Source organism: Cygnus olor, chromosome Z, assembly GCF_009769625.2.
Source record: "Cygnus olor isolate bCygOlo1 chromosome Z, bCygOlo1.pri.v2, whole genome shotgun sequence".
NCBI lineage: Eukaryota > Metazoa > Chordata > Aves > Anseriformes > Anatidae > Cygnus > Cygnus olor.
In genome coordinates this window covers 28335628-28349648 of record NC_049198.1, presented here as the reverse complement: position 1 = coordinate 28349648, position 14021 = coordinate 28335628, and the positions used below count along the sequence as shown (strand labels likewise).

General features: G+C 36.8%; 1 protein-coding gene across 7 annotated transcripts in view; it reads right to left on the bottom strand.

The window, feature by feature from the left end:
* The window catches only part of SMARCA2 (SWI/SNF related, matrix associated, actin dependent regulator of chromatin, subfamily a, member 2), a 124413-nt gene that overhangs the window by 34311 nt on the left and 76081 nt on the right, over positions 1 to 14021 (bottom strand). For all 7 annotated transcript variants that reach the window (XM_040539934.1, XM_040539932.1, XM_040539938.1 and 4 more), the window contains 3 exons: positions 12923 to 13150; positions 4913 to 4990; positions 991 to 1209 (listed from right to left, as the gene is read on the bottom strand). In XM_040539934.1, the coding sequence (XP_040395868.1) occupies positions 991 to 1209; positions 4913 to 4990; positions 12923 to 13150 (525 nt within the window). The remainder of the gene's footprint in view (positions 1 to 990; positions 1210 to 4912; positions 4991 to 12922; positions 13151 to 14021) is intronic.

The window sequence follows — 14021 nt, the reverse complement described above, 5'->3', positions numbered from 1 at the left end:
ATCAAGTTGCTGCTGATGTGTAATTCAAAACTTTGTTCACGTAAACTTTACACCCAGCAGCTGAATCTGGATCAGCTCTTAGTACAGCGTCTCACAGTGCACTCTCACAACCACTTTTGTAACTAAAGTATGCTAGATTTCGACCCATCTTTATACACAAAAGCTATATTCATGTTGTTATCAACTCTAATTATTTTACAACAAAATACACTATGCCAAACCACATAGATTAGTTTTGCACATACAGTAACTTTACTAATACGTTTTAGAAATCATAGCATTACCAAATTTGCTGGTTTTGAAAATATTTCCTTCACTTCCTTACCACTCTGGAAAGGCATGTGTATTAGAATTCAATAGACATGTATTTTGCAGAAAAATACAAGAATTCTCAAGTGTAAAAAAATCATGGAATCTTTACTTTTAGGTCTTAAATTCAAGCAACATATCATTTCTCAACATTTTTGACCTCAGTGGAGTCAAAAAATGCTCAGGACTTGGAAATGAAAGACCGAGATAGGAAAAAAGACTTCTGTGAGAGCTTCCAAATTCTTAACAAGATTAAGATTCAGCTATTAAAAAAAGTTAAAAAATATAGCTTCTACAGCACAGGAAACTTCAATATACACCGATTACCACTCTTCTCCACTGCAAAAGAATGTATATTAAAGACAACATTTATTAAAGTACCTAAAGACAGATCCATGGCGATAGAATAGTCGCAGTAGAAAGTTATCACAGTTCTGATTCAATATTTAGTAACACTGACTCAAGTTTCATCAAAACAGTTTAGAAGTTACTAACGCCTTGAACATAGTTGCAAATGCTGAATAATAGTCATATGTAGGCCTTAACTATTATATTGTGCTGTCGCTTGTGCAACTGTGCAATCTTCAATAAAAACATAAGAAAATGAATAAACTTCAACTGCGAAAGACAAAAATAAATAAATAAATAAATAAATACAATAAAACAAAGGAGTTACCCTACCCGCAGCCACTGTTTCTCTGTGAGAGCATCGCTGTAGTCCACATCCCTGCGTTGACGGGATCCTCTTCCAAATATTTTTTCTTCCTCTTCTTCACATGTGAGCCTTTCAACTTCAGCATCATCCTTAATAATCCAGGATGGCAATTCATCCTCCTCCATCAAGCGAGGCTTGCGCTTGGGGTTTCTGGCATCCTCTCTACGTCGATCCATGTCCATACGCTGTAATGGCAATTGGGAAAGGATAAAAAAAGTTATAAGAGCAACTATTAAATGAACCAATGAAATTCCCAGCTATCTAAAAATAGCAAAAACTTTAAACCAAGTCCGTCACAGGTATTTCCCTTCCATCAGCCCAAATACTTCTAAAATGCAACTATACAAAGAAGTAGCTACACTTGACAGTTGATTTTCAGTCAAGTTCACTACTTCATAGCTAGCTTAAGCTGGAGTAAGTGCACAGCAAAACAAAGTAGATCACAAGAACACAAAGAAGATGTTAGTTAAAAAACTCTCGTTTTTTACACAAGTTTTGTGGTTTTTTTGTATTCATAAATGTGATCTGTGAACACTAATAATTCTTTACAACATCCCTATAAGGTGTTTTTATTACTTAACTAAGAAGAATAACTGACAACATACTAGTTTAGTGAATCTGAATACCAGAGGAAGGAATTTTTTTTTCTAATAGCACCTTTTAAGAGTCGAGAAAGATTAAGAAACTCGGAGAAAAGATTGCCTACTCAGTGCCAGAAAGCCAACTAACTTAAACACAGAATTTTTACTTCTGCTGTATTACGCAAAAAGTCAAATCACATAGAAAAATATAATGTAAGATTAGGTAAAGTGTTAAGAATATTAGAAGTATAATGTTGTGCTAAGACTTTAAGCTGAAAATGAAATAATCACAAATTCATTTCAAGTGTGGTGAGCAATTACCTCATAAAATAGATATGGATACTCAGAATACATTCTAATGAACTACTGTGGACTCATCAGTGAGGTGGTTTATAGTCCTTCCAGGAAAGCATCCATCTCTCTCTACTGACTATATGCTGACCTAGGCTCCTATGCTCCCGTGAATCTCATTTAGATTACCTGAACAGTCTAAATCAGATGATAAGTATATCCTTTTCAAATACACCTATTGAAGAGTCATACAGGATTCCTTAAAATAAAACCCCAAGGTACTCAATTTAAAACCACCGATTCATACGGCCAACTGCTGCTGTATTGCTGTTTTGGATTCCAGGAGTTAAATTCCATCAGCACAACTATAGTATTAGCACCCATTTTTCTGACAGGCCTATAATTTCACTTCATAGGAAGCTTTCACATCAAGAATCTTTAAACAAAAGATAACTTAAAGTTTTTGTTCCTATTTATGAATTTTGCCAGGAATAGTAACCCTTGCTGAAGCACACTATTAAGAAATGACAAGAGTTGTACAGGTTACATTGAAACACTGACTTCTGTCTCTGAATTTTGTCTACACTTTTTACTACATGATGAAAAACTAGAAATGCCATAATTTGCATTGAATGCAAAAGTAGGACAACTGTGAGATCTGGGGCTATCTAGAGTTTTTACCTATGCACGTGGAGCCACCAAAAGGCATGGGAAAAAAATCCACTTGCACACATCCTCTTTCTGTGTACATAGCTAAAAATACATGGTGAACTCTACAGGTATTTCTAAGGATCTATGTCAAAGAATACTTTTAACCTGAAAAGTGACAGCATAAAAAAGGTTTCTCAGCTTCTTGAGAAATCGATCTGTTCTCTCACCTATGGTTTTGGAACTGGTTACTTCAGATAAACATCGTATTTAATTGATATAAGGAAAACACATGCTTTTGCACCTCTAAGCCTAGTTCAATAAACAAACCAAAACACTTTTTTCCTGGATACCGTAGTTTGCTGCATTCTGATTACATCTGCACAACCTCAACAGAGGGAATAAAGCTGCCTGGGTAACACTGAGATAAGGAAAACACAAACCTATCTTTATGCTCTATGTACAACCTAAAATATTGATAAAAAGAATACAAACAAAATTGGCTGCCAAACTTGTTTTTCAGACTTTCCTTTTATAATTGAACAGATTTTTCTAATAAATGGAAAACAAATTTTTTTTAATTAACAATTAATATTTTTTCTTAGCCATTAACATTTAACTTTGATGCTTCTATCTTCAGTATTTTCAAATCCCTGACTTTCAAAGCACATTAACTCTGCATCTTCGAATTTTTATTACCTACTACCAGTTCTTTACCCTCCCTTAAAACCTTTCATATAGATTTATATGATAAACATAAATTAAGCACATGCAATGCTAAAACTGTCTTCAGTCTAGGCCCCTTCACTGTTTGCTTGAATGGCTGTAAATAACCTTTGAATGAAATCCAAAAGGACAGTCACGGAAATTTCTGGAAAACAGCCGTAAACTAGTCAGCTACTTGTCTTCAAGGATTAGGTCTTTCCTTCTGGATCTGAAGAGAATGCACTAAGAAACCATTTCCAACAGCAAATCTGTTTTCACAGAACTCAGGCTACTTATTTTTTGCCTGGATTTCCGGTACAACAGTGTTTACATTGATCACTATGCACCTTGTACATTCAGCTAGAGAGGACAGCTACAGTAGCAGCAAAAATCCTATGGTACATGTACAAACAAGCTGTGATGGAGAACAGAAAGGGGATCAGCCAATAATTTGGCTGAAATTAGTCTTTTTGAGTTTTGGATCAAATGGCCACATCTTGATTTTTGTCGTGTAAAAAGACAAATGTCTTTAAACACTTCTTTTCCATGCAGCCTATCTTCAGGGATTTCAGTTCTTCTAAGATAACATTAAATTAACCTTAGTGTGAAAGGACTAGACTGACAACACAGCAATGATAAAATGCATGCACAACCATGTGGGAGAATATGGCCTTTATCAATTGTGCCCTTGAAGAACAGTTACTTATATAAGAATGGCCCCTGAACACTTGTGTCACAGCCATGTTTTACAGATGAGTACTTGAGCAGACACCAAGAAATTAAGAACTTGTGGTCCTATCAATGGTGTTTTGGTAGATACCACCTCCTGATACACTTTCATTCACACACTTGAGTGTCTGTGTTGTTCAATCTTGCAGAAAAAGAAGCTTATGTAGAATGAGAGGGGATGGTACTTTCTCCTCAGTACTTAAATATTTTAAGTATTTATCTGCTGCTGTGACAGTGACTCTTAAAGTTACCAATCCACCAGCAACCATCACATTAAACAGATGCTAAAATGCGAAAGCCATGCCTACTCTGACATTTTAGCAATTATTCCTCTAATGTTCTAATAGCTCTAAGAAGAAGGGAAGTACTAATATAAAATGAGTTCCCCACATTTGAATCACTTTCACTAGCTCTACTTTGGTAATTTTTCAACAGTTCTATAGCAGAAGAGATGAAGCTGCAGAAGAGATGAAGCTGCAGAAGAGATGAAGCTAACAGCCCTTGACAAAACCACAGCAAACCCCAGCTAACTCACAGAGACCAGCACTATCAGTCTACTAATTTACTATCTTGCTCAGTTCCTGTAGTTGTCTTTGCCAATATCATAGCACAAAAGAGAGAAGAAATGTCTAAAAAATAAAAGCATGTCGTAGAACTAGTAAGCCAAACAGTGACTTTCAATTTTAAACTGTCTTATGTCACGCCAGAATCTTCCTCCAGGTTGGCATTGTTCCACTACTGTCTGCAAGGATCTCTGAAGTCTGTCTTGTGAGGAAATCTGCATTTAAGTAGATTTTTCTTCTTTCCTCAGATAAACAATGCAAGTAAATAAAACTATTCCTCTAACAAGGTTTTCCAACACTGACATGATAAAAGGTTAAAACCTTTTCTAAAAACACTAGAAAAGATATTCTACTTATGATCATATCCTTACCATGAAGAGATCGAATTCCTCCTCACGTCGAGCAATCATCTGATTCAGAGTCTCATCATCAGGAACTTCATCTTCCTCCTGGTCACACAGATGGATAAAGGCATTAGGAAAGAAGCTTTCACGTTCAACGTGAAGCAACAGTCTGCATCATGTCAGCATTGTACTGAGCCTCCCTCCTTCTGTCAGGAGGCATATGAAACACTCAGACCAAAACTAAAACTTTTAACACGTTCAGCAATTCAGAAGTAATGCAAAATAGACATCATAAGAGACAATTGGGACTTATTACCACTTTCATAAATTGAGAATGAGGAAATGAGCAAACATGTAACCAGGAAATTTTGGTTTGTGGTTTTCCTGGGTCAGAAGCACAGCTAGTGCTTCAGTTAAAATACATGCACTTCTGTTCTGATGTTCTCCAGTACTGCCTCAGAAGTACCATTCTGTACAATGAGGTCTTTGCTGTCAAAGCAAGGAGACTGAAAATGGCCCTAGATTGAAAAAAATAACACAAAATAAACAAAAAAAACACCACCCTGTCACTTGACTGGGAAAAAAAAAAGACTGCTGAATCCCTCTTTCTCTTGATCATCAGCTGCTTACAAAGTGAGATGCTAACCTCTGTCTTCAGACAAAAATAATTATTTCACAAAAGCAGAAACATTCCTTGGAAGAACAAATCAGAAGTCTAGAATTCAACTAAGAAGTTAAACAGCTATCACAACCATTTTAATACAACCAGGCTCCAGAATGTTAATTTTCCCTCTCTAAATTATTTTGAAAGCACATTTCAAACCTGACAACAGGTTAATATAAGCTACAGACTGGTTCCACCATAGGGCTTATTGACCCTATATTATAGTATGCTGCAGACACACCATTTTTAATGAAAATTCACGTTCGTTATTTAGTGAAATGGGAGTACAGAATGCTGCAAATAAAGCCTAAAATTGTATAGCATTCTTTCTTTCCCCAAAATAAATAAAAGAAAGATTGTGTCTATACCCACACCTCCAATTTTCTCACCACTGATAAGACATCTTCACCTCAGAAAAGAGTACAATTTTTATTAACTCAATTCCTACCACTTTTGTAACTTAAGGTACATATAATTTAATCATGAAATAAGAAACTAGAAAAACAAGACAGTTCTTCTCACTCCTAGTCAAATGCTCCTTCACAGAAAAAAAGTCTACATATCTCTTCTGCATCTTTTATGATCAGTGAAGAAAGTTACCCCCATGAAAGTTTCACATGCTTCCTTTCACCTTAAATAGAGTAACTTGTGACCTTTAAAAAAAAAAAAAAAGACACACAAAAGGGATCCCATTGCAGAAACTGTAATAGCACCAACTGCATCATATGTTATTAGTCTGAATAATCATGTTGCCAACCAGGTAGATATCACAGAATCACAGAATGGTCTGGGTTGGAAGGAACCTTAAAGATCACTCAGTTCCAACCCCGCTGCCATGGGCAGGGACACATCCCACCAGACCAGGTTGCTCAAAGTCCCATCCAGCCTGGCCTTGCCCTAAGGGCATCCACAACTTCTCTGGGCAAACTGTTCCAGTGCCTTACCACCCTCAAGGTGAAGAATTTCTTCCTAATATACAATTGAAATCTACCCTCTCTTAGTTTAAAGCCACTACACCTCGTCTTGTCACTACGCTTCTTGACAAAGAGTCCCTCCCCGGCTTTCCTGTAGGTCTCCTTTGATATTGGAAGGCTGCTATAAGGTCTCTCTGGAGTTATGCTTATTTTGGTTATGGTTGGCTTTCTGGGCTACGAAATGGTGGATTGGTGGACGAAAAGCTCAACATGAGCCGGCATGTCCTTTCCTGCAGAACTGCTCTCTGTCTTCTCATTCTCCAGCCTGTTTCATGTTCGGGATTGCCCCAACCCAGGTGCAGGACCTTGCATCAGCCTTTTTGACTGTACGTTCATCATACATGCCCACCTCTCAGGCCTGTCCAGGTCCCGCTGGTTGGCATCCTTTCCCTCCAGCAAGTTCACCACACCACAGAGCTTGGTGTGCAAAACTGCTAATGGTGCACTTGATCCCACTGTCCATGTCACCAATGATGTTTGACAACGCCAGTCTCAATACTCCTGAGGAAAACCACGCATCACTGTTTTCCACCTAGATATCAAGCCCTTGACTAAAGCAATTTGAGTGCGACCATCCAGGTAATTCCTTATCCACCAAGTGGTCCATCCATCAAATCCATGTCTCTCCAACTTGGAGACAAGGATACCAAGCAGGACAGTGTGAAATATTTTGCACAAGACCAGGTAGTTAATATTAGTTAACTTATTCACTGATGCTGTAACCCCATTGTAGAAGGCCACCAAACTTGTTAGGCATGATTTGCTTTTAGTGAAGCCATATTGGCAGTCACTATTTTCCAGGAAGATCTGCTCTATGATCTTGCTGGGTCCAGAGGTGAGACTGAGTGGTCTGTAGTTCCCCAGGTTTTCTTTTTTTCCCTTTTTAAAAACGGGACTTACATTTTACCTTTTCCGGTCACTGAGATCTTTGCCAGACTGCCAAGACTTCTCAAATATTTTAATGGATAGTGGCTTAGCAAATATTTTGATGGATAACAGCTTAGCAAATTCATCTGTCAATTCCCTCAGGACCCTTTGATACACCCCATCAGGCCCCATGGACCTGTGCACCTCTAGGTTCCTTAAATGATCTCAAACCTGATCCTCTCCTATGCAGTGTGCAGTTCCATTCTCCCCAGCACTGCCTTTGTCTTCTGTGATACAGGAAGCATGGCTACAACACTTGCTGGTGAAGACCGAAGCAAGAAATTCATAGAGTACCTCAGCCTTCTCTGTATCCCAGGTAATCAGGTCTCCCGTTTCATTCAGGAGAGGGCCCACAATTTCCTGAGTCTTCCTTTGATCGCCAATACACTTACGGAAGCCCTTCTTGTTCCCCTTGACATCCCTGGCCAGATTCAGTTCTCTGGGCTACAGCTTTCTTAACTTGATCCCTTGCTGATCAGACAATTTATCTGAACTCCTCCTAGGTTACCTGTCCTTGTTTTCATCCTCTTCAGGTTTCCTTTTTATGTTTGGTCAGGAGCTCCTTGTTCATCCACAAAGGCCTCCTGGAATTTTTGCCTGACTTCCCTTTGCTGCTATGCATTGCTCTTGAGCTTGGAGCAGGTCATCCTTAGCCAGCTTTCTTAGGCCCCTCTTCCCTCCAGGGCTTTATTCCATGGTACTCTACCAAGCAGATCCTTGAAGAAACCAAAGTCAGCTCTCCTGAAGTCTAGGGTTGTGAGCTTGCAGTGTGCCCCCCTTGGTGTCCTAAGCATCTTGAACTCTACCATTTCATGGTCATTTCAGCCAAAGCTGCCCTTGAGTTTCACAAACCCTGTAAGTCCCCACTTATTGGTGAGAATGAAGTCCAGCTTAACTCCTCTCCTTTTTGTTTCCTCTATCACTTGGAGAAGGAAGTTATCATGAATGCACTCCAAGAATGTCCTGGATTGCTTATGCTCTGCTGTGTTGTCCCTCCAGCAGATATTGCAGTGGTTCAAGGTCCCCATGAGGACCAGGGCTTGTGAACGTGAGACTGCTCCAGTCTTCAGAGTGCCGTTATCAGCTCAGCCTTCATGGTCAGGTGGCCTGTAGCAGAACCCCACACTGTAATGTCGCTCGTCCCTGCCCTCGGTTTAATGTTAACCCATAAACTCTCAGCCAGCTCCTCATCCATCCCCAGTCAGAGCTCCAGGCACTCCTGTTGGTCAATACCATACAGCGTGACACCACTTCCTCATCTCCCCTCCCTGTCCTTCCTGAAGAGCCTGTATGCTTCCATTACTAAATGAATTACATTACCAAATAGATTTTAAGAACACCATTGCCAACAAAAAATTCTCCATCATCAAGTACCTTCTAATAATCTGTCACACATTCATATTATTCAAATGTATCTTTCTAAATACACAGAAATGATCTCTCTTTTATATCTAGTTATGCTAAAAGTGGAAAGAAGAGTAAAAAGGAGAGCAAAGGAAAAAGAAGAGTTAGGAGAATTTGATGCTGCATTTAGAAGAACTAAAAAGAAAGTACAAGCAGAACATGGTGCTCTTCATACCTGAGTGAAAAGCTTTGGTATGTAAGTTTAAAGCTCGCTTAGCATGGAAATATTTAACTAGCCAGTCACTAAGCAATCTCTTTATTAGATGTGCTAGTCCATATTTGCAGGTCAAAGTTCTTTTGATATTAATAATTTTTAACTGATGAGATTTACTTTTTCTTGTCAATCTACCTCATTTGACACTCAGATTTTATCTCCAATGCTGTTGCAGTGAAGAAGCAATGACTGACCAATGCAGGGTGGTGCAAATTCAATCCCTCTTACTCCCTCAAATGTTTCAGTGTTTGGGCAGTTTTGCATAGTCTCTGTTTACAGAGAAATTTTACTTTAAAGCTTTGGCAAAGACCTATTCTGCTATTTTGAGGATATTGTTTTGTTTCTGTTTTTGTTTTCATTGTGCTTTTTTTTTTCTGTTATTAATAACATGTAAGACAGTGAGTTGTAGTAGCAGCTTAACCTTCAGGGTTTTTTTTTTCATGTTTCAAACACAAAACATCTGGAAGAAAGCTTTTGCTTTTTTAAAGCTCACACATGTATTTTGTAAGTGTATATATACCTCAGAATATATACAGAATGTGTTTCTGTGTAGGACAGGAAACAGGAAGAAGAGGTGTAGGGGAATACAGGAAATTTCAAAGTTAAAAGCATCCTGTGCCTAAGAAAATGGCATAATCTATAGCAAATCACCAAAAATCCTTCAAAAGAGTGTAAGAAACAGCTTGAAGTCTTTGTCGTCTGAACTAGGGCAGCTCTATGCATGTGTGTGTATGTGCATTTACTGATTTTTTTAATTACTTGATGACGTGTAAAGTCTCTTCTACAGTTTAATTTTATTGTACTTTTCTGTACAGTCAGAACTGTACAGAAATAGAAATCAGGACAGTTATGAAGTCAGATCAGGATTTTGAAAGGATGATGAAAAGAATTACAAACCAAAAAAGCCTTTCAATAGTCTAAGCCAGTTTATGAAGCCACAAAATTAGTATTAAGTGCCTGATACTGCATTACTCTTGTCTAATCTACAGTGTGTCCTATGCATGTGAAAATACATCTTAATAATGATAAGGCAATGAATTGTTTTAATCATCCCATTACTCATTACTTTCACCTGTGAAAGTATCAGAACTGTTTGTTCCAATAAAAACATTTTCACAGACAGCATCTTCATTATGGCTACAGTCCATATGGAATCTCATATGAGGTAAATGCTCTTCATATTACACCTTTTCAAAGGCTTGTATGAAAAGAAAAAAGCAAAAGCCTGAGCTGTAACATTTTCTAATGACAATGTAATTGTTTCAAAACTATTGCCAAATACTTCTAAGCAGCCTGGACAGAGAAATTCTATACATTTTCAGCAACAGAAAACATACCTAAAAGAAAAAAGAAATTAATGAAAAAATAGTATATAAAAACATGTTTAGAACCTGTGTTCTTAGACAGAATATATGGATGACAGACCAGCTCAAATTATTCTCCACAGTATTTTAAGCAATTGTATGTTAGAACAGTTAATCTCTAATTGCCTAGCCAGTAATCCTTTTCAAACAAACTTGATATTTTTCAAATCTATCTTGCCACAAAATTTGTTTAACAGCCCAGTATGAAGGATACCAATGTTAAGCTAGAGTCAAAAGTGTTTGGTTATATTACTGATCTATATGCCTGATTTTATGGATATGGGTAATGGATCTTTGAAACTGTTATTAAAAAAATAATTGCAATAATTGTCATATATATAAAGAAGAAAAAAGAGACCACTTCAAAGTTTGAAAGAAACAGTTTAGGCAAGTCATTAGAATCAGCTAATTAATATGATCAAGACCATGCAATTGTTTTCTAGATTTTTAGACAACTAAAAAGAGTACTCCATGTACAGTTTATTTCTTGTAAGTCAGTATATTTTAATAAAATTATCAGATGAACTGTTAGAAGACCAGTCCTCTAGGGTTTTATGTGAACCTATTTTTGTAAATGAGCGTACCTAGCTAATTTCAAATATTAAAGTATAAATCAGTAAAGCATACAAAACAGTAATCTCAAAAATTGTTGTCTGTCATTCTGCATTTGGAATTCAGTTTGGTGGGCTCTAACATCCTTGTCTACTGCTAAATCTGATTTTCAGAAGAAACACGTTATCAACTAGAATTTTATTATTTAATTTATTGGACTGGAGCAACTCCAAAGCAATTTATGTACCACCTGGTAATATCTCTTCCTTCATGATACTGGAGATCTAGTCATCATGAGAAAATGCATTATGTGGGACACACAACACAAACAAAAAAATGTGTTTCTAGGTAAGTTATGCCTCAGTTTTTTTCAGAATTGATTCAATTTTGCAAATATATTCCCTTTCAGGTGTTTCCTAAGCACCAGACAGGGAATACTAGATTTTTTAAAATTTCCCGTTACTAAGTATGACTACGCTTAACAAGCACAAGGAGAGATAAAAACTGTCCAAATACACTTTGAGCAATTAAATGTTACTGAAGTCATTTAAAAAATAAAAAAGTATATCATTTTAGGAGTCATACTATAACACCAATTTGTGCTTTAAAGACTGATACCAGGTTATAGTAAGCAAACATTATTTAAATCTGTGCATGTCTGCCCAAATATATTTGAAAAATGCACAAAAAGTAAATTGCTCTAAAGTCATCCATCAAATAAGGCATGCCCAGTAGGCCTGAACTGCAGTCCTGAACTTTTGAAACATTTTAAAATAAATATTTTCTATGGAATTTTGTACATGAAAATACAACAGAAAGATCTCAATTTTAAAAACAAATCTACAGGGTTGCCAAAAGATTTCTACCAGTTTCAAAGTTTATACTTTCATGTAGATGGTGATGGCTATATGAGAATTTAGGTTTCGTCAGAAATAGTACACATACATCATACCATTTCTGCATTCACACATAAATAATCATTACTTATGAAACAGACAATCTGACTCATTTCTTATGAAAAATACTAAAACAGGTACAAAATAGCAAACACTTTCCTTAATGATGTACTAGGTTTTTCTGTGTGCACAACAACATAAAAAGGAGTTTATACAAAAGGTTTAATTATTGAAGAAGTAAACCCTTTGGTCTTTGAAACTTTACATCACATAATGAAAGACGACTATGAAACAGACTATAGAATCTTGTTTTCTTTCTGTGTGTACCATATTCAGATGGTACGAGCCATACTGAGAGGCAAAATAAAGGCAAGAAATCTCTGCAGTCTTTAACCAACAGAGGTCATTTTTTTGAGGCAGGGAAAATCATTGCAGCATGGGACTTTTTGTGTTTGTGTCTCCAGTATAACATAATACATTTATACTATCTATCCCAAATGCAGTGCTGATCCAAATTATGAACACTGTTCACAGCAAGAGAACAATCATCAGTGACAGGCAGAAGAAGGGGCTTACAATTCCACAATCCCAATTCCAAAGAAGAACACAACGGGATAAATGATTAGTGTTTCTACAATCTCAGTTCCCACTCTTATAAAGAAAAATTTGATAGCTGTTTTGAGACAACTAATTGTTTCCTGAAGAGAAAGTTGTAACTAGAATTCCAGTTTGAATATAGCACCAGAAAGAAACAGCTATGTTGCTGGCTTGCTCTAAGCAAAAAGCAGATCTTATATCTTACCCAGGACCCAAAATGAAAAAGCAGAGGCAAGCAGGCTCTTACATGATTGAAACTACGTAGTCCTAGTTATTCAGTATGTCTGAAAATTCCACTACATAGTCTAACATTATTTCTTTGACTGGATGATAAGAGTATGTTGACAGTTCTAATTTTGAAGGAGATAACAATCTTTGAAATTGATGAAAAGAGTAAGCTTCCCCTGAAACATCCTCTTACTGATTATTTCTAACTACGTTTTACCTCATTTTCTTCTTCATGCTCCAGTATAGCCTGTAGAAAAGCCCTCCTTTCGTGGCTTGAAGATTTCTGATCAAACATTCCAGCCTGAATAACTTTTTGATCCACGTTCAACTTATACTTTGCAGCAGCAAGTATCTTCTCTTCCACACTGTTCACAGTGCACAGTCGCAGGACTCGAACTTCATTCTGCTGACCAATTCGATGAGCTCTATCTTGGGCCTGCAAGTCCTATGAGGCAAAGAACACAGAGAACGATTTATATAAATGTGCTACTCAAATCACTCTCTGCTTAAAGGACATTACAATGCTGAGTAATGTGACATAAAAAGGAAGTACTCAAACCACAGTCCACCATAATTCACATAGTTCACTCCCGATTGTTCTGTTTCCCAAAACTACTTCAGACCCAGACAAGGAGAAAAATTGAAAAAAAAATGCACTTGCTCCACACACTGCACGTACAGTAAGCTAAACACTTCCTGCAAGCATGTGCAGTGACTGAGAAGGGCTTAAGTATCTATTTTTTTCTCTTCTACTCAAAGTTTGTGACCTTCCAAGCCAGAATGAACCCTGAAGTAAAACATTTCTTGATTCCAGGAAAAGAAAACAAGTATGTTTGTATAAAATTCATATATAAACTTATCTAACAAAAGGCAGTTACTAATTCATAAAGATGTTAACTGAAAGTTATCTGTGAAATAGGCTTTTATTATTTATCTTAAAATATTTGTGTTAAAACAGCCTAAAAATGATCTTAAATTATTTTTAGAACACCATGAATCCACTAGTTTTTGTTCAGGTGAATGTACTTAGAGATGGCAGAAGTAAAAAGCACACTGTAGATGTTTGGTAAAGAACTACTTTTACTAATTCAAAATTGTATCTATTTTCTTTGGAGAAAAAAGAAATCCATGAAATCCTACTCTCAATGTGTTTGTTTCAGCAATCAGATAATGAAGGGTACCTACATTCAAAATGCTACTACAGTTTTGTGCTACCTCACAAAACAGAAATTCTTTGAAGTAGAAAAAAGAGGAAACCAGACAATGAGTTTGCCATTTCACTCCAACATCTTGCTCTTACTACTGTTGTTAGCTCT